At 55.5% G+C, this 20,046-nt stretch overlaps 2 protein-coding genes across 9 annotated transcripts in view; one reads left to right on the plus strand and one right to left on the minus strand.

Moving 5' to 3' along the window:
- SS18L1 (SS18L1 subunit of BAF chromatin remodeling complex) overlaps nucleotides 1-12,105 on the minus strand; it is a 37,302-nt gene extending 25,197 nt beyond the window's left edge. For 4 of the 6 annotated variants that reach the window (XM_055265031.2, XM_063634047.1, XM_063634046.1 and 1 more), the window contains exon 1: nucleotides 11,938-12,105. In XM_055265031.2, coding sequence (XP_055121006.1) covers nucleotides 11,938-12,006 — 69 coding nt within the window. In that variant the 5' untranslated portion in view covers nucleotides 12,007-12,105. Of the gene's footprint in view, nucleotides 1-2,196; nucleotides 8,065-11,161; nucleotides 11,803-11,937 lie in introns of those variants that run through there. The other 2 variants (XM_055265033.2, XM_055265032.2) reach the window with 2 other exon arrangements.
- Nucleotides 12,106-12,203: 98 nt separating this feature from the next.
- Nucleotides 12,204-19,142, plus strand: PSMA7 (proteasome 20S subunit alpha 7). 3 transcript variants are annotated; one of them, XM_055265037.2, is made up of 8 exons: nucleotides 12,428-12,649; nucleotides 14,916-15,052; nucleotides 15,200-15,207; nucleotides 15,958-16,082; nucleotides 16,709-16,831; nucleotides 17,595-17,714; nucleotides 18,448-18,510; nucleotides 18,925-19,142. In XM_055265037.2, the coding sequence occupies exons 1-8, from the start codon at nucleotides 12,554-12,556 to the stop codon at nucleotides 19,015-19,017; spliced, it is 765 nt and encodes a 254-aa protein (XP_055121012.1). In that variant the 5' UTR covers nucleotides 12,428-12,553; the 3' UTR covers nucleotides 19,018-19,142. The 3 variants fall into 3 exon arrangements, with proteins under 3 accessions (XP_055121011.1, XP_055121013.1, XP_055121012.1); XM_055265036.2 differs by lacking the exon at nucleotides 15,200-15,207 and having other exon boundaries at nucleotides 12,204-12,649; nucleotides 14,916-15,042; XM_055265038.2 differs by lacking the exons at nucleotides 14,916-15,052; nucleotides 15,200-15,207 and having other exon boundaries at nucleotides 12,426-12,662.
- Nucleotides 19,143-20,046: the final 904 nt, after the last annotated feature.

The raw sequence follows: 20,046 nt of genomic DNA on the forward strand, positions 1-20,046 counted from the left end.
GGTTGGTTTCTCCTGCTCTGCTTTTTCTTTAAGTTATAGCTTCCCCCTTTCCACTCTTTACCACTTTTCTCCCTGCTGGGGACAAGGTGCCCTGCACTCAGCTGAGCCCAATGGGGCCGAGGAACTGTCCTGAGATGGGAGGGGGGCCGCCAGGGGGCACTGTGGGCCAAGCTTACCTGTGGGCAGGTGAGGGAGCGTCCACCTGCCAGGCACCGGCATTCCAGACGGGTCTGCCTTCAGATGAACTGAAGGAAGGGGACAGCTATGGGCTTTCTTCCTTTCCTTCTGAAGGGCTTCCCCTCCTTGACTCCTAACCCCCAGGCAGAGATTGTCTCCAGGGACATGAACTAGACATGGCGGGCATTTCAGCACCACTCCCAGCATGGGGCCGGGATGGGCCGGGCGGGGGGGGCGCAAGCCGCTGACTTCATTAAGCAGAGCCCCGCGGGTGTGCACTGGCCAGGGCAGTGCCGCGAGGTTTATGCACGCAGGACGAAACGCAGTCCTGGTGCGGTTGTTTAAAAAACTGGATACAGAGAACTTTCTCACGTACGTTAGACACATACCCATTTCAAAAACGGCAGGACAGGCAGAACGAAAGGTGGCAGACTGGACACCCCAAACCCCAGGCCCCAGCCGGTGACTAAGGATGGAACAGGTGCGGCCCTCTAAGGACAGAATGGGGAGGGCACAAGGTGGCAGCGGCGGGAGTTTGGAAGCTGAAAAGCACATGGATGAGTGCCCCCAAATCAGTGCCCCCAGGGTGCCCAGCCTGAGCCACACTGTGCTGCGAAGCCCCACAAGGCTCAGGAATGTTAAAATTCCGGCACCTTTCAGGGTCGCCCAGGATCTGCTGGCAGGAGATGGGATTGGAGGCGGGGGCATCTCCAGGAAAGTTACCAGCCTGGAGGAAGGATGCTCGGGCACTGAAGGGAACGAGCACCTCAGAGTGAACCACAGACCACACGCCTGCCTGAGCACAGCAGGCAGCGCCCCGGCCTCCAATCCCCAGAAGCCACAGCGGCGCGGCCCCAGCCTAGGCCAAAACCAGCCGCAGAGGCCAAAATCCAAAGATGAAGCTTATGCAAGACGGAAACTTTTTCTATCTGCTTTTCTTCTGAGACGGGGTCTCGCTCTGCCACCCAGGCTGAAGTGCAGTGGTGTGATCTTGGCTTACTGCAACCTCCACCTCCCAGGCTCAAGTGGTCCTCCTACCTCAACCTCCCGAGTAGCTGCTGAGACTACAGGCGTGTGCCCCCATGCCAAGAGACCATGCCAAGAGACAGGGTCTTGGTAGAGACAGGGTCTCCCTGTGTTGCCCAGGCTGGTCTCGAACTCCTAGGTTCAAGTGATCCGCCTGCCTCTGCCTCCCCAAGTGCTCATTACAGGCATGAGCCATTGCGCCTGGCCCGAAACTTTTTAAAAAAATCCAACAAAACCTATTATTAATATCGTCGCGAAGTCAGCCGGTGTAGTGATGCAGGTTACCGGAGCCCCAGAAAAGAAGATGATGCCGGTTAGAAAGAACGGGGGGGCAGAAGAGCTCTGGAGGTGAACACCTGTTAGCCAGAACACAACTCAACAGGGGGGCAGGGTATGAAGTTGAGGAAGAGTCCCGGAAACCAGGACGGATCGACCGAGGAGAAAACAGATTGCGAAGAGAGGGAGTGGGCCAGCGCGGCCCTCCAGGAGCCCCAGAGACAGGAGCAGCGAGGAAATCTCCCCCAAATCCTTCAATCATTTTCTCAGAGCTGAAGGACGCATTTCCCCACTGGAAGGGCCCCCAGGTGACCAGTTTGCCAAAAAAGACCAGGGACAAAGAAAGATCCTAAACATGACAGGAGAGAAAAACCAGGTTCCACGTGAAGGACAGTGGATTCCGATGGCATGGAGTCCCCTACGTGGGCCCACGGGGGGCGACGACCCCGCGGAGACTTCCGGAGGAGCCGTGCCCCATTACCAAGGGACACCCCTTGAGGTGTGATAACCCAGTCCCAACGGAGACCTCTGAGGGGCCGATGGCCTGGCCTGAGGGAGGCTCTGGAGGAGAGAGGAACTCACCACAGAGGTTTCTGGAAGGGCTATGGTCTGATCCTGAGGGAGACTTCTGCACAGAAATTCTAGTCAGCCGAAACCCCAACCAGGCGAGAAGGGAGAATAGACGCACTTTCAGACCCACAAGTTAGGAAAATGTACCTTGTACCCAAACCAAAGCAACTCGATGACTGGCCGGCATTCTTCAAAAACTTTCAGAGTCATCAAAGACAAGGAAGATGGACAAGTGGTTCTCAACCAGGAGAGACTCAACAGACATGGTCCGGGGTCCTTCCAGTAATCCTTAATGATGTCCTACAAAGGCCATTACTGGGACAACCGGGAAGTCACAGTGAGTTGGAGCAGACGGCCGTGCTGCTGCCACGTCAGCTCCCCCATTTCAATCTTTGTACAGCGTCACGTCCTTGTTGGCAGCAAAGTCACGCTCAAGCATTTGGGAGTAAAGGGGCACCAAGTCTACAACTCATTCTCAAATTGTCAGGGCAAAAATAACATGTGTCCACAGGACAGAAGAGGGGAGGGGACAGCAAATGAGATGGCGTTAACATGCGAGCAGTCAAGTGAAGTGAGTGTGGGAATTCTGTTTAAAGGGGCACATCTCAAACACCTGTTCTCAGGAGGCCATAAAACGATGTGCCTAAGGAATTTGGCCAATGGTGGGAGGCCCACGGAGAGCAGCCCTGAGACTGAAACCTGGAAGAATACCTGAGCCAAGGAGGAGATACACTAGTGACAAGTGATCGAAAAGAAAAACAATCAACAACTCCAGGGAAAACAAAAGCCAGGCAGGAAAAGCAGTCACACGATCCTGCATGGTTCAGCAGTGAGCAAGGTGTTTATCATCACCATGTCAACAGCAGAGGCAGATCCAACCCCCGAGAAAGCCTCTCTGACGGGTATGAGTGGGGGGCACAGGTGTGCAGCGGGGAGGACAGACCTTACCCCGTGACCCGTTCTCCCTGGTCACGGGGTAAGGTCAGCAGCCCTAAACCCATTCCAAAGTGGCCACTTGGTTTGGCCTTGAGAAGGGCAAGACGGCGCCTCTGGGAGGCGGGAGGCATTACTCCTCAGGTTACTCACACCCTGATAGGGTCTGGCTGTGTCCCCACCCAAATCTCATCTTGAATTGTAGTTTCCATAAGCCCCACGTGTCGTGGGAGGAAGCCAGTGGGAAGCAATTGGATGGATGGGAGCCGTTTCCCCCATGCAGTTCTCGTGGTGGTGAGTGAGTTCTCACGAGATCTGTTGGTTTTATAAGCACCTGGCATTTCCCCTGCTTGTGCTTCTCCTTCCTGCCGCCTTGTGAAGAAGGTGCCTTGCTTCCCCTTCCGCCATGATTCTGTTTCCTGAGGCCTCCCCAGCCCTTCGGAACTGTGAGTTAATTAAGCCTCTTTCCTTTATAAATTACCCAGTCACAGATATTTCTTCATAGCAGTGTGAGAACAACTAACACATACGCCCATGGTGCTTCTTGACTCCTGATGTGCACGCGGGGCTTTGAGCATAAAATCCAAAGCAAAAGACCCTGACAGGAGGGAAATGCACTGACAGGCAGCCGTGGCCCCTGCTCTGGAGCTTGTCAATTCATAGTTTCTTATGTGTCTGTGTTTATGAAAATATCTAAGACCAGCATTTACTCACGGTATCATCTGCAAAGCGACCTTAAAGAGGCCTGGAGTGAGTCTGGGGTTGACAGGGCTGGTGATGGGCCCACCTGAGTCTCTTCTACCTGGTGTGTACCTCTAACACTAAGCTGAACAAAGAAGCCATTCCCGTGGCCTGGAGCGTTCAAGATCTTCTCTATTTACTGCTGTCTTCTGCAGACACTGTTTCCCAGCTTCCTGATGTGGACTTGTGTGTTTTTCTGCAACGTGAGATACAGTTCTCCCCACCCTTTCCTGAGAGGCTGAGTTTCTACAGGTTCAGGGGTAAACCGGCGCCAGAAACGTCACCGGGAAAGCGCTGAAGCTGGTGGCCTGAGGCCTCCCGAGGTGAGGGCGCTGGGGACAGAGATGAGGTGGCAACTCCATCTGGAGGAGCCAGAGGCTGGCATTGGGGGCCGCAGCAAGGAGGGGTGGTGAGATCCCATCTCTGAGCATGCTTCATTGATGTGCCCATCCTAGGCCTGGGTGAGTGGAGGCGACAGTGAGGAGGTGCGACCCGCTCTGCTCGTGGTGGAGTGGGCGTGGGTGGTCAGTTGGGTGAAGACTGACGTGGGCATGCATCTGCTCAATGCCATGAGGCAGCGGAGCCCCAGGAGGCTCCTGGGGTTGACCTCCAGCTGGGCTGGAGGCTAGGCAGGAGCACATGGGTAAGGTGGGGGAAGGGCAGCCCAATGGAGGAAACAGGCATGTGTGAAGGCCACGGGGCATGTTCAGGAATGGAGACCAGCTCTGGGGAGCTGGAAAAGAGGGGAACGGGGGCTGCTGGGGGACATGAGTCCTGTGCCCATTGTGGGGGTGACTTTCTCAACCAAAGCCTGTGCTCACTGCAGAGGCTGGCTGGACCAAGATCCTAACGCGGTCGGGTGCATCCATTACCCAATGCGCAACAAACCTCCCGGAGCCGCGTGGTTGAAACGTGATTTCTTAGTTCTCATGATTCTGGGCCAGCTCGGTGGATCTTCTGCTGGGCTTGGCTGGGCTCGCCGCTGGGGCAGCTGGGACACCCGGGCCTCCCACTCCCTCTCTGCGTGTTCACCCCTGTGGTCTCAGGCTCTGAGGGGCGGCCCCAACGTGTCTCTGTTGGTCGGGCTGGCTGATTCCCAGAGCCAAGCCCAGCACCCACAGGGAGACGAACCCAAGGGGCACGGAAGCTGCGGCCATGGCGATGGACCATGCGGGTGAGCAGAGAAACTGGATTTGGCAGGTGGGGACTGATGGGGGACACGGGGCTTGGCTTGGAGGGCCCAGGGCACAGCCAGGCACCAAGGATGGGGTCTGAGGCTGCCAAAGCCCCACTGTGGGGTCCTGACTGGGTAGGCAAGCGAGTGAGGATGAGAACTGGGGACGGAGAACAACTGGGGTCCCAGAGCACACAGAGAGTAGGGGAAGGGCTGGGGCTGCCAGGAAAAAACCTGGGTGAGGGGCTCTCAGCAGAACAGTCTCTCCCCAATGACAACCTGTGTGGGACCCTGGAAGCCGGAGAGAAGAGGGTGGGGCTCTGAGGCTCACTGCCGGGGCTGGCTCAGCCCAGACTGGGCAGGAAGACCTCCACCGTCCTTGTGGTTGTCCTTTCTAATTACAAAGACTTTTGGAACCTTTTTAATTTTGTAGGAAGAACCCCTGGCTCCTCCTACCCAGAGACCAGCTCTGCTCCTTCTGGAAGCGTCTCGCATGGAGCCTGTGCACTCCCCTCCTGACTCTGCGCACACCTGATAATGTTCCGCTCCCGCTGCTCCACACAGTTCCCTTTCCTCTCAAATATCTTGGAGACTGTCCTCTGTTAGCACATAGAGACCCCGCCTGTCCCTTGAGCCCAGGAGGACAAGGCTGCATCAACTGTGATCACGTTACTGCACCTCAGCCTGGGCGAAGAAGCAAGACTCTGTCTCAAAAAAAAAAAATCCACCTCAATGTTTCTTACGCTGCGGAGAATTCCACAACATGGACACAACGTAGTACTCCGTCTGCTCAGACAGACACTGAAATTGTTCCCCGTCTTCTGCCACTACATGCAGGGCTGCCACGCACTCCCCACGCATGGCGTGGACACAGACGCAGGATCACTTCCTAGGAGTCATCAAGGTGTGAGGGGGACCAGCCTGGCTAACTGGACAGCTGGTCGAGCATCAGCAGGTGGCTAAGCCAGAGATAGCACCTGCGCTAGCACCTGCCACTCCTGTTCTCGGGGCAGACATCGCTGACCTACCAGCACTTCTTCCCTCTGAGCCCAGCCTGAGCTGCTGCGTCCCTGCCCCCGAGGTCAGCAAGCTGACACTACAGACTCCACTGATGGAAGCCAGTGGGACCCCTCCGAACATTCACCCAAGTGTGGAATATGTGAAGTCGGTGTGTAGGTTTCAGAAGAGCCTCTAAACTTACACATGTGCAGTCTCCTTGGGAGGAGCTGGCTGCTGCCTCACGGCCCCACCACTGTGTGCCTGACATGCATGTGCAATTTCAAAGACTCTAAGAACATGTGAAGACATGCTTAACACAGACACAACAGCAGCCGCATTTGCATGCACCTTGGCAATCACTTTCGGTCTCATGGCGCTCTGGGCTTTCACAGCACAGCAAAGTCACTTTGCTCCTGACAGTTTCCAAGCTGGAGACATGCTTATTGTACTAGCGACACGCGATGTTTGTGTGCATCTCACCCATGTGCTGACACTGCCTTTTCTTTTTGACAAGACCCTGGACTTGCGATGGTTTCCTGCAGTTTGGAATGGAGTCCTCACCTCCCTTTCCGAATACCACGGATAAATTCCGGCCATTCCTTGCTGGTTGATTGCCTGATCAAAGGCTAAAGCTGACCAATTACAAGGCTGCTGGACATTGCCTTACCCATATTACCCATACACACAGGCTATGAGGGAGGCCACAGCCCTGTCCTCTTCCTAAAGACAAGGAAACTGGGGCACAGAAAGGCGAAGCACACATCACCATCAGCAGGATGAGAATGTGAGCCACAGAAAGGCGAAGCACACATCACCATCAAGCAGGCTAAGAATGTGAGCCCAGGAGGCCCGGCCTGCCCCACCCTGCCCTCCTGCAGCTCCACGGCCCCCATCCGCATCCTGGTAACACCGAGGACCTGCCTGCATCCCACACCTATTTCCAGTTTGAGGAGGATATAAACAGGCCATTTCCGTCCCCATTGTGCACAGCAACTGTGGTGGCCAATTAGAATCAGACCAGCATCACAGGAGCCCCCTTCCTACCATCATCCATGGCACCTTCTCCCAACCCTTTGGACTCCTCTTGTGATCACATGGAGGGAGGCAGTGGAGATGCCTGCCCGGACCAGGCAGGAACACCTGCACTCCCTCTTCCCAGGCCCCATAGGCCTTACAGGCCATCAGAGCCAGCCTGCTAACTGCTCAGCACCCAGGGCCTGTTTATTCCTGCAGCCACTGGGGGCAGGCGTGACACTTCCACCACCTGCAGCCCGGGGATTCCAGGGAATCTGTCTCCTGACTCCAAGCACACAGAGGCAGGTGCCCAGGCCCCGACCCGCTGGCCCAGGGCACAGACCGCGCAAAGGGTCGGAGCCTTGAGGAGAGCACCCACAGGACCGCCGGTTAGCGAGTGCCACCTGGGCAAGACCTGGGCTGCCTTCGGCTGCTTCCTCCAGACTCCACACCCAGCAACTGGATGGCAGACAGGGACTCTGGAGACCCACCAGCCTTGGAATGGTCAGGGGTAAAGGACAGTGGGCAGGCACAGTGTCTTTATCCAAATGCGTCCTCACCCTCCAGGCTGGGCAGGAGTTGGGAGAGCACCTTCAGGAGCGCCCAGCAAGAGGGTGTACGGCCAGGCTTTACAGGCAGAGGGGAAGAGGCCGGGCCGCGGCTGCTCCCTCCGGGACAATGCCTTTCTCCTGCCCACCTCCACCAGAGCGCTCGGCTTTAAGGGCCTTGCAGAGCGCCTCCCTCACCTGACCTAAGACCTCAAAGAGGCCGAGCCTCCCTCACCTGACCTAAGACCTCAAGGAGGCCGAGCCCCCCCCACCTGACCGAAGACAGCAAGGAGGCCGAGCAAGGCTGGTGGCTGCAGGGTCCCTCCCCGGGGCTGAGCCCAGGCTCCGGAATGAGGGGACCCCACCCCCCCATCCCTGGGGATGTAAAGACAGGCCCCCGTGCTCCCCTTCTCAGGTGGGGGGAGCCTCTGATCGCAGGAGGAACGCTGTCAATCAGCCACGTGCAAGAGAGGCTCGGCGTCCCCAAGCCATTCAATCACTGGATAGCTTTAACCTTACGAACCCTCCTAGCCAAATTAGCTTGCATTCCTTCAGACAGCAAGTTCCACGTCTGACGGAGCACACACGGTGCCCACTGCCTGCTGGGTATGCACCCCATCCTCCGCAGCCCATCCCCACCCAGAAGTGAGCCCCTTGCCCATGCCCCACCCCTGCACCTGGGTACCAAGGACATGGGGTAGGGCTGGTCCAGGTTCAACCACTCCCTGGCTCTCGGACCCTGGGCACGGCACCAACCCACCCCACAAAGGTCTTGTCTTCCCACACCAAACCCACCCAGCAGGCAGCCCAGAGGCCCACCTCCTCTCAGCTCTGTCCCATTCCCTCAGAGCCTTTCCCCAACCCTGCCCCGCAACAGGCGCGGGGGATCCAGACACCCAGCAGACAGGCAGACACCACTGCTATTATCCGGCCAAGGAAACCAAAGAGAAAACCAATACAAACAGAAACAGTAACATATTTACTGAGCAATTACTGTATGCCAAGCAGCAAAGAGGCAACTCAGGGGTCCCCTTCAAGCCTGGCCACGTGGTCCGAGGTGACCACTGCAGCCCCAGCCCCAACAGCGGCGTAAGGAGCACACGCTGGACAACAGGACACTACAGTCCCCAGCTGGTGGCCAGAGAACAGCCAGCCAGGCCCAGGGGCCACTGTGGGGACATGGTCCAGCCCCACCCCAGGGTTCCCCAGCACAGTCATGTCCTCTGTGGTGCTTGCCACAGAGCGGTTCTGTTTCACCCACGCACCGCTGCCTGGTCACCACCAGCTACCCTCCCCACATCAGCCCAGCACCCCCTGCCCTTCCCCTTTGGGTCCCCCAATACCTGCTCCATGCAGGCCAGGCTCAGGACCCTCTGTGACTCCCTGCCTCTGCCCCATGGTTCTCTTTCTCTGGGACAGCCCTCACCACAGATGCATTCTTGTGGGCTGAACTGTGCCCAGACCCCTGGTGCCTGCACATGGGAGGTACTGGAAACGAGGTATTTGAAAATGAAATAAAGATGACGTCATGCTGAATTAAGGTAGGCCGTAAAACCAATGACTAGAGTCCTTATAAAAAGTTGAAAATTGAGGCCAGGCGCGGTGGCTCATGCCTGTAATCCCAGCACTTTGGGAGGCTAAGGGGGGAGGGGGCAGATCACCTGAGGTCGGGAGTTCAAGACCAGCCTGGCCAACATGGAGAAACTCCGTCTCTACTAAAAATACAAAATGAGCTGGGTGTGGTGGCACTTGCCTATAATCCCAGCTACTCAGGAGGCTGAGGCAGGAGAATCGCTTGAACGTGGGGCGGGGCACAGAGGTTGTGAGCCCGAGATCGCACCACTGCACTCTACCCTGGGCAACAAGAGCGAAACTCCATCTCAAAAAAAAAAAAAAAAAGATGATCAAAGCAGAGACCGGCTGCATGCACCTACAAGCCAGAGAACACCAAGGGCTGCCCGCAGCCATCAGAAGCCAAGAGAGGGGCAGGGAACTGATCCCTGGACTTGGGACTTCTGGTCTCCAGAACTGTGAGGGAATAGATTTCTGCTGTTTGAAGCCACCTGGGTTGTGGGAACGTGTCAAGGAACTCACAAGACACGAACACATCTGCTTATCTCAAAACACTTCCACTGATGGGACCAGCGTCACAGATGCTCCGGCACGTGCTCAGCACTAACTGCGCTCAGGCACTATGAGAGGCCGGGGATCAGCAAAGAACAATCAGTCACATGCCAAACTCAGGAGCCCAAGCAAGTGCTGCCCGGGCCACATGACTGCCGACGGAGCACGAGACAGGGAACACCTGAGTAAGGCTTTGAAGGTTGAGAAGCTGACCTGGAAGATCCCCACCCACACAGAATGCTGTAAGGACAAGTTGTATACTTCCTTCTCCTTCACTCCCAAGCAGGCTTCAGAGGGGTCCCTGGCTTCTCTTAATGCTCTCGGCATGAGACTACTAGCACACACTGTGGACACAGCACACGTTTTAGGCATAGAACATGCACCTCTCACACCTTTCTCAGCCTTCTCACACCTCCCAGTAAAAGATCCCTGGGTACATATATTCACTGTCAAAACACCAAGCCCAATACGCAGACTGCTGACCCTACCAGGCCACGTCAGCAGCCTAAACTGAAGGCCTATTTCCAATGGTCAGCAGGCTGAGTTTCTGCCCAGGGACGCACAGTCCACAGGTGCATTTCTTCCTTTCTCATCTGATGTTTGGGGCAGCACCTCAATACACACTTTTACCTGGAGAATTTGGGGAGCCTCAATGGAAGTGTGTGCGAAGTGCAAATAACGGGATAAACGTTGAAGCCAAGGGTAGCTTCAGGAACAATGACTGTTAAGCTCCAAAAAACCAGAGTGCCAGGAGACGCTCTGGGTTCCAACATTTGCCTCCGAGCCTAGAGCTTGACCTCCGCCTGGCCAAAGGTTCCCAGATCAAGGGGCACCAACAGAGCAGACCCTGGAGCCACAGTATGGGTTCAACACCTGGCTGTGCCACTTACCAGCAAGGCATTTAGCCCCCCTAGGCCTTAGCGTCCACTTACCAGCAAGGCACGGCCTCCCTAGGCCTCAGCCTCCTTAGATATTAAACGGGATGCCAGTAGCTTCTATGAAGAATTGGATGAATCAAGATTTATAAAACCCCTAGAACAGCGTCTGGGATCCAGTAAGCGCCACATAAGTGTTTATTAAGTAAAATGCCACACTTGTAAATCTGTATTTCTGCTATTCTCAATCTCTCTTGTTCAGAGTTGGCCAACGTTCTCATTTGTTAAAACCATCAAATTTCTAAAACTAGCAACAGCAAAGGTAGTCTCAAAATAGGCGATAGATTCAGGACAACTTCCACAGGAGACTGGCACGTCATCAAGGAATAAGAGCCTCAGTCAAGGTCAAGGTGAACCCCCTTAGGGAGACAAGCGGCTCCTGGGAACCTAAGAATACCACTGTTCATCCCTGCAATCCCACCAGGGTGTAGACGGAGTCCGAGTTTAGGAAAAAAACCAATGTCACTCCAAAAGATGTGACAACTGAAACGGGAGTGGCTAATGCTGATTTCCTTCCGAATCTGTCTTCTACAGAAAAAATAGCAGAAAATACAAAGCCTCAATTTCAAAACTTAGGGCTTTGGATAACGGTGTCCCAAACCCACGTAAACGCTGTTTCTTGAAAACCACAAGGCCGAACTTGCGGAGCTAGAGGAAAGGTTGTGAAGCAAATCCGTCAAGTTTGTTAGGCGAGGCGGCGGGCGAGGGTGTCAGGCTGAAACCCGGCCTAGCCGCGAGGAAAACGGGTGGGGGGGGGGGGGGTGGCGGTGCGCTCCCTACGGGGCCGGGCTGCGTAAGATGCCCCCTAAATGGCGATCTGGACGCGTCCTTTCGTGCCTCCATCGTCCGCGCCTCGCCCCAGCAGCAGGAGGGGCAGCCCGGCCACAGTACCCGCCGTCGCCGTGCGCCCGGAGGCCGATCCGGGCCCCTCACCACTAACCAAGCTGAGCGCAGAAACCGAGTGCCGCCTGCCGCCCGCCTTCGCCACCGAAGCTGGCTGCGGAGCGCGACGAGCCCTCGCCACGGCCCCGGCCCCGGCCCCGAGGGGTCCCCGTCCGCCCGGCATGGCCCAGGACGGTTCCCAGCGCGCGCCGCGGACTCGGGGGACAGTGCGCTCGGGGGCCGGCACCCTCCAGCGTCCGCCCGGCCCCCACCGCCCAGTGCCCCGGCCCGAGAGACCCGCGCGCCCCAACAAAGTTGGCGCAGGTTCTCCGGGGAGCGCCCCCCACACGGCCCGGTGCCCGCCGGCGCGCAGGCGTGGGACGCGGGGACGGGCACGCGGCCGCCGTCGGGGCTCGCGGCCGCCCGGCTGCGCCCCGGCTTTGTTCGCGCCCTGCGCCCGCCAGCTGCCCGCGCCCCGGCCCCGCGCGCGCCCGCCCGCAGACCCGCCGCCCGGCGCCACCGCCCCGGCCCGGCCCACCTTCTGGATGGTTTGCTGCGTGACCTCCCCTTTGCCTCTAGGCCGGGCAGACGCGAAGGCCACGGACATGGTGGCGGCGCGAGGCTCAGCCCGTGGTCATCGAGGTGGATACTCCGGCTGCGCTCGGCGGCCCGAGGCGCTCATTATCCGCAGCCTCGGCGGAGGGGGGCAGGGGGCGGGAGCGCGGGGGGCGCCGCGTCGTGGGCTCGTCCGACCTGTCGCCGTCGCCGCGCCTCCGGGTACGCGGCGCCGCCGCTCCGCCCTGCAGAACGGTCTGCGGCCCAGTGCCGAACGGTGGCCCCCGGCGACCCCCTCGCACCCAGCGCCCGGCCCTCGCCGGAGCACCGCCTCCCACCACCGGCCACCGGTGGTTCGGCCTGGCCCCGCCCCGGCGCGCGCCATCACGTCCGCCCGACGCCGCCTGACGCTGCCCGTCGCCGCCTTTCACCGCCCGACGCCGCCTGACGCCGCCCGACGCCGCCCGACGCCGGCAGCGCAGGTCACGGCGCCGAGGGTGGGGCGCGGGCGTAGTGGCGCCGGGAGTCGCGGGTGCGCGCGGGCCGTGAGTGTGCGCTTTTGAGTCGCGGCGGAAGGAGCTCGGCCGCCGCCCGCCGGCATGAGCTACGACCGCGCCATCACCGTCTTCTCGCCTGACGGCCACCTCTTCCAAGTGGAGTACGCGCAGGAGGCCGTCAAGAAGGGCTCGACCGCGGTGAGGCGCCGGGGCCTGCGCGGGGCCGGGGACGCGGGCGGAAGTGGGGCTGGGGAGCCGAGAGAGGGCCGGGGCCGGGCACGGAGCTGTGGGCGTGCGCGGGGCAGCGGCGCGGGCGGTCGGGGCTGTCGCTGAGCGCGGGCCCCGCTGCCGGTCTCCACGAGTGCCTGCAGAGGCGGCGTTTGGCGAGCCGCGATCGCCCGTTCTCCCCACCCATCGCCTCGCTTGGGGCCCGGCCTCGCGTGGGGCCCCGGGCACGGGGGCCGTGGCGACGCCATCTTGGGCACCCCTGGCCCCGGCCGGGCGCGTGGGTCGCGCCGCCGCCCGGCCGAGCAGAGTCCGGGCGAGGGCCGCTCCGGGCCGCGGAGCGCGGGGGGGTTAGCCGTGCGCTCGCTGCGGGCTGTTCACGCAGCCGGGTGGCTGGGGAGCGAACTACTCAGACAAACCCCCGTTATGGGGACCCCCACCCGCTCCGGGGCAACACTTTATTCTCTAGGCCCGGGTGGGCTTCGGGAACAAAGCGGCTCGCTGGCCTGGCCGGTGGCGGGCGCCTCCCGGGTCTCCGCACTCTGCCGGGAGGAGCCTTCCCGGGGCCGGGCTGCAGCCGCCCGGGTCAGGACTGGTCTGAACACGGCCGTTTCGTTTTGACGAGGGCTCGTGTACATTGACCTTAGTGACAGTTTGAAACTTAAATTCGTAACATCAAGACCTGTCAGTTTAATTGGTCAGCCTGTGAGATCGTTATTCTTTTATCACCTGGTATTCAGAGGTTTGAGCAGGCAGAGAAAGCAGCACACACGGTTCTGTAAATTTTGAATTGTTTTCATTTTCTGAATCATTGTTTTGAAATGAAGGCCCAGTGTTCATCAGGTGATCTAACTCAGCTTAAAGAGGACTAGAAGGAGTCGGCTGACTCCTGCCCCCCACCCCAATACTGCCACCCCCGCCAGCTGGCCGCCGCTGGCTTTAAGGAACCCATATAGCTTCTCTGGCCCTCGAGTCAGTTGAAGGTCAAGTGAGTCAGTACCTGAGAAAGCTCCCAGAAAACCCAAACACTTCAGATCAATACTTCTCAGCCAGGGATGGTTTTGTGCCCACAAGGGGCCACTGGCAGTGTGTGGAGACTTTTCCAGTGGTCCAAGACCTTGCAGTGGTGCTCTTGGCATTTGGAGGGTAGAGGCCAGGGACGCTGCTCAATATCCCACCCGTGCTCAGGGCGGCAGGCCCAGGGAGATCACCCTGCCCAGGTGCTCACAGTGCTGAGCTGGAGAAGCCCTGCTCTAAACCAGGAGGCGCTGTTTATCCCAATGATGGTTCCCTTTGTTTCTGGCTTGACTCGGGGTTGACTGTCAGTGATTGTTCATGCTGTTAATAACAGCTATATCCTTCTCTAGTATCAGCCATAAACAATTTGGGATAACAGTTGACACCTTGTCCACTGACAGCAAATCAGGCCCCTTCTCACGGCTGTCACATGAGTATGTCACGGTGCAGGAAACAGTGCATTGTGGCTCAATATAATTTCACAACTACAGAAACACTGCCTTCAGAACACCAGACTTGCGTGAAAGTCTCAGGCTTCCAGGCTTTGCATGGGACTGTTTGATTCATTGGGTTGAAAGGAAACACATGCCGATTATATAATGGTTACTTACTAGCTATGTTGTAACTAAAACTACATCTCAGTATTTGAAAGGCACAGGTTGGGCACCTAGGTGAGCACGCCTGGGCTAGCTCTACCAGCAGTAGATGAATGCCCCTGGGTTTGCAGGATGTGGTGCCAACCACAGTGACAGACAAGTAGAGGAGAAAGGGGTGTGGGTGAACACACCTTCCAGTGGGAGCTGCTACCCAGAGTACGTACCCCCCAGGACCCAGGTTCAGATCTGCTCCTAGTGCTTGCTGCCTGGCAGTAGAACCGTGTGTCACTTTTTTGGGAGGGTGGGGTGGGGTGAGGGGACAGGGTCTTGCTGTCTCTGTCTCCCAGCCGTCATGGCTCACTGCAGCCTCCACCTCCCAGGCTCTGGCGATCTTCCCACCAGCCCCCACAGTAGCTGGGACTACAGGCTTGAGCCACCACGCCTGGCTAATTTTTGTACTTTTTGTAGAGACAGGGTTTTGCCATGTTGTCCGGCTGATCTTGAACTCTTGAACCTAAGTCATCCACCCACCTCTGCCTCCCAAAGTGCTGGAATTAACAGGCATGAGCCACTGCACCCAGCACTCATACCACTTTCTTAACGTGGTTTGTGGATCTTAATTAAAGGTTGGTGTTCGAGGAAGAGACATTGTTGTTCTTGGTGTGGAGAAGAAGTCAGTGGCCAAACTGCAGGATGAAAGAACGGTGCGGAAGATCTGCGCTTTGGATGACAATGTCTGCATGGCCTTTGCAGGTATGAGTCGGTGGGAAGCGCTGTCTTCCTCTCTCGAGTCTCAGCGAAGAATAGGGCTTTGGAGATTAACTTGGGTGTGTGGGCTATTGTGAGCCATCGAAACGGAGTAAGTGAAAATCATGTAAAAGAATTGGATTTGGACTTTGAAGTTGGCCAGTTTCCTTGGTGGCCTCTCTGCCATAGCGGGTGAAACAGAAATGACTAAATGGATGAAAACACTTGTGGCTGCTGCGCAATCTGACCTCCACTGTTATTTTTCTGTATCAGTCAGTTACAGTCTAGAGGAAGGCTGGACTTTCTAGAGCTAACTGCATCTGTGGCATGGAGAGGACAGAACCACATCCTGCCATCCCCAGCAGTAAAAAGGACCACATTGGTGGATGCAGGCCATGCGTCACCATGTTCTTGGCGCTGTTTTGGTCTTGCTCATTTCTCCTCTCGGCAGATCCAATCTAGGAAGATCTCAATTCATGTAATGAAATTAGGGATTAACTCAATTTCTAAGATTCCCAAAAGGACTCAGGTACTGTATTTAAGTATGGTCCGAGGTACACAATTTTTCGTATACAGACACTCCTTGTCAATCTGCGATGTTTTTAAAAATCCAGATTCTGCACAGCAGCCTACAATTTTTTATTTACAATGGGTTTATGGGGTAGTAAATCCATTTTCAGCCAGGTATTTTTGACTTACGATGAGTTTAGCGGGATACCACCCCACTGCACATCAACAAGCATCTGTACCCAATTTCCTAGGAGTTCCCAGGGGCTGATAGGTTCCACTGCCAGTCAGTCAGAATAGTGTTGCTGCCAGTTTGGGGGTCTGTGGAAGGTTAAATGCTGGGTCATCGTGTCTGTCCCCCACCCTGTAGTTTGTGCTGTCTCTCTAGCAGAAGCCTCTCTGCTTTCCTTGCAGGCCTCACCGCCGATGCAAGGATAGTCATCAACAGGGCCCGGGTGGAGTGCCAGAGCCACCGGCTGACTGTGGAGGACCCAGTCACTGTAGAGTACATCACCCGCTACATCGCCAGTCTGAAGCAGGTGGGTGTCTGCCCGCTCGCATGCTCACCTCTGGCAGCAGGGCGGTCACGGCTCTGCCATGGAGGGTCCTGCCATGTCACTTCATGTGGATTTGCATGTCACTTCAGGTGAATCAGAAAACTGATTTATTCCAGGGCATGATCCTAATCTTGACTAATCTTGACCTGCACAAGTGTAACTTGACCTAGCTCACCAATTTCAGTAACACTGTTCTGTTCTCAGTTCCTGGCATGGGATATTCCAAATTCCTGTGTCTGGAGGGAAATGATAGCTTTTGTCTTGCCATCCTGAGTGACCAGTCACGAAGCAGTTGAAGGGGGCTGGAAGCCACCCTATGAGGAAATGCCATTAGTGTGTAAGCAGAATGCATGTCTACCTGTCAAAGTAATTTCCAGTAACCTGAGTTGTGCTCCACGGTACAATTCTGGTCCTAGGTGAGTTTTTCTAGGAGTGAAAATGCAGAAAAGGATGTTGAAAGCTATTGGCTAATGTATCATTTGAACTGCTAATAATCTGAGAGGGGGCTTAGGCATGATTTAAAATGTTCATGCCTTCACTAAGTACGGTTCTTTCCTCACATGCAATTTCTTAATTGGATGGCACTGACCTGTTTCTTTTCTTGCTAGCGTTATACGCAGAGCAATGGGCGCAGGCCGTTTGGCATCTCTGCCCTCATCGTGGGTTTCGACTTTGATGGCACTCCTAGGCTCTATCAGACTGACCCCTCAGGCACATACCATGCCTGGAAGGTGAGTTGGTGACAAAGTCTTGCCAGAAAAAGGCTTTGAGGGGTGGGAGGTCCTGGGCTTCCTGCTGTACGCCCCGTATCAGTGAATGAGTCAGTTTAAGTTAACCTAGTCCTATGAGAGCAAGAAGATTATTAAACATTGCTGTTTGGAAGAAAATCAAAGGGCAGCAAGGTGTAAGGGTAGACCACATAAATTAAAATCCTTGGGTGAGTGTGGTGACTCATGCCTGTAATCTCAGCACTTTGGGAGGCTGAGGCAGTTGGATCACCTGACATCAGGTGTTTGAGACCAGCCTGGCCAACATGGCAGAACCCCCGTCTCCACTAAAAATACAAAAAAAATTTGCTAGGCATGGTGGCACATGCCTGTAATCCCAGCTACTCAGGAGGCTGAGGCAAGAAAATCGCTTGAACTCGGGAGGCATAGGTTGCAGTGAGCCGAGATCACACCACTGTACTCCAACCTGGGCAACAAGAGCAAAACTCTATCTAAAAAAAAAAAAATCTCCCATTGCCTCTTGATAGTGCAGTAAAAGGTATAATCGTATAATCCCATTCTCGGTAAGAATCAGCACCAACTCTAAAGAGCTCTTTGCAAAAGGAAGCCACAAGGCAGGGCCTGTGTCCAGGGCTGCTGTCCAGCACTCCAGCTTGCCTCCTGCCACCGCCACTGGCTGGGCGGCCCATGTGGGGCAGCTGTGTTCCAGGGCTGGCCCTAGGTTGTCATGCCCTATGCCACGTGAGAACATACGTGTCTGTTTTAGGCCAATGCCATAGGCCGGGGTGCCAAGTCAGTGCGCGAGTTCCTGGAGAAGAACTATACTGACGAAGCCATTGAAACAGATGATCTGACCATTAAGCTGGTGATCAAGGCACTCCTGGAAGTAAGTTTGCACTGGGCAAGGTGGTGAAGATACCCCGTTTTGGTGGTGACTGGTAGGTAGATGGGCAGCAAGAAAGGTGGCAAGGACCCAACAGTAATGCTTAATGACTGCTGTGTGCCAGGCACTGCTCTGGTCTATGGTGTATCCTAACTGCTGTGTTCTTGAAATAGCCATGCAAGGTGTGATCATTAGTGTCTTTATCCAGCTGGGGCAGCTGAGGGTTGTGCAGGGGCACACAGCATAAGAACCAGAGGCAGGATGTGAACCCAGCTGTCCAGCTGTGGAATCTGTTCTCACGCCATCACTAGGCCTTCCAGAGGCTTGAACTGTTGCTAAAGTCAGGGAATTAGAGAACTGGAGATATGGTTGGGCTTTGTCAAGACCTTGAAGTGCTAGCAGGTAAAACCAGAGAGGGACTAGCTGGAAGGCCAAGCTGGAGTGTAGGCATCAGGATTTCTGGTGGTAACAACTGTGTCAAGAGGAGGGCCTCAAGCACAGCTGCTGTGCAGGAGAGAGGAGTCCCAGTGCTGGGAGGCGGGGGTGTGCTGGCATCCTAAATAGACTTCACAAATGGCCATGCGTTTAGGACAAAGACACAGGTTTTGGGGGCTGGGACCTCTGTTCCTGGGACGGTGCTGGGATTGGGTACACACCTATTTAAGGTACTCCTGAGAGCTGCTTTTGTCTTGAATAGGGAAAGGTGGCTAATGCTCCTGTCTTCTGTCCCTTCAAGGTGGTTCAGTCAGGCGGCAAAAACATTGAACTTGCTGTCATGAGGCGAGATCAACCCCTCAAGGTAATCGCCAAGTTTGTCTGCCTTCTTTACCTGTGAGTTTTCTCCCACGATCAGGGCTGGGCAGTACCAGTTCAGAAGGAAGCATCATAGGGCCATTCTGTGGTTTTAACATTAGGAAAATGTCTTTCCGAGGCTCCCCATACGTCAAAGAGAAGATTCCCGTCTTCCTCTGATTAGATGGTCCACGCGTGTTCTCTGGGCATGCTGAGCAGCTGCCAGTCAGATCTGCTGCTGCTGCTGCTGCTGCTGAATACTTGTCTAGGTCGGGCCAGCATCCTCTTGTTTTCCTTGAGGTCCCCCTCCAAAGAGGCTGTATGAGCAGCAGTGCCAAAGCCTGGCTGCCCTCCCCAGGAGAGGGCGCTGGTTCCTTGGCACCTTATGTGCCTTAGGTAACCATGAAGTTTTTTTCGATAGATTTTAAATCCTGAAGAAATTGAGAAGTATGTTGCTGAAATTGAAAAAGAAAAAGAAGAAAACGAAAAGAAGAAACAAAAGAAAGCATCGTGATGAATAAAATGTCTTTGCTTGTAATTTTTAAATTCAAATCAATCATGGATGAGTCTCGATGTGTAGGCCTTTCCATTCCATTTATTCACACTGAGTGTCCTACAATAAACTTCCGTATTTTTTAACCTGTTGTTTTTTTTTAAGAGAATGTGTATCTTTAGGTGCAATCACAGTAGTCCTCTCATCTCTCACCCTTCTTTTTCAACCCTGAGCTGCCGTAATTGAGCTCTCCTTTCTGTTCCTTGTGGCTAAGACAGCAAGCCAGTGTGAGACACAGGTTCCTCCCTTGGGAAGTCAGAGCTGCTGCCCTGGGTCCTGCAGAGAAACCTGGCCTTCAGCAGACCTATTTCTCTGTTGTAGACACAGAATGACTTCTGTTTGCTTTTAGACCTTCATTCTAGTCCCCTAATGAATGTATAATGTCAAAGACACAAACACAAGTAGCCCTGGGTTCATTCTGTAGAGCAGCTTTGTTCAAAGCAGCTTTGCACGTCTGACTTTCATAGACCACGTCTTGACGTCTGCCCCCTACTTTCTGTTGAAGACTGGTTCTGGCTATTCTCTGCCCTTTCCTGTGTTTTGACTTCTAGTCCAGCAGTTTAAGGCTTTTAGATCCTCCTCTGGTCCTTGGTTTTGGGCACCTATCTTCTAAAAAGGAGTAAAGGGGCCCAGATACATTTTGAGCTTAGCATAAAATGTGCAATTGTCAAAACAACATTTTAACAGCAAGGTCAGGTGGTACGCGATAACCTGACTACCTTGAGATTCTCTGGAAGGCAATACCCGTTTCACCAAGTCATCTAGCTGGGTGAGGGCTGTGGCCACCAGTATCTGACATACATAACATTTATTTTTCTGCTGATCAAGGATATCCATTACCCCCACCCAAGAAATGGAGGGCCCCCCGCTGGCAGTTCTGCTGTGGAGCCTGATGGCCACAGGCAGGTAATGAAAGGAGAAGCCATGCAGCTGATGTGTCTCCTCGTCCTGAGGGCCACTTTTAAGGTCACCTGGAAACCCGTTAGACTA

Source organism: Symphalangus syndactylus, chromosome 24 (assembly GCF_028878055.3).
Source record: "Symphalangus syndactylus isolate Jambi chromosome 24, NHGRI_mSymSyn1-v2.1_pri, whole genome shotgun sequence".
NCBI lineage: Eukaryota > Metazoa > Chordata > Mammalia > Primates > Hylobatidae > Symphalangus > Symphalangus syndactylus.

Bases quoted from the DNA above. Each gene is read 5' to 3' on its own strand.
- PSMA7 (XM_055265037.2), top strand. From the start codon at position 12,554: ATGAGCTACGACCGCGCCATCACCGTCTTCTCGCCTGACGGCCACCTC. The intron at 12,650-14,915 runs GTGAGGCGCCGG...TCTTAATTAAAG, and splicing joins TCAAGAAGGGCTCGACCGCG to GTTGGTGTTCGAGGAAGAGA. The intron at 16,832-17,594 runs GTGAGTTGGTGA...TGTCTGTTTTAG, and splicing joins GCACATACCATGCCTGGAAG to GCCAATGCCATAGGCCGGGG.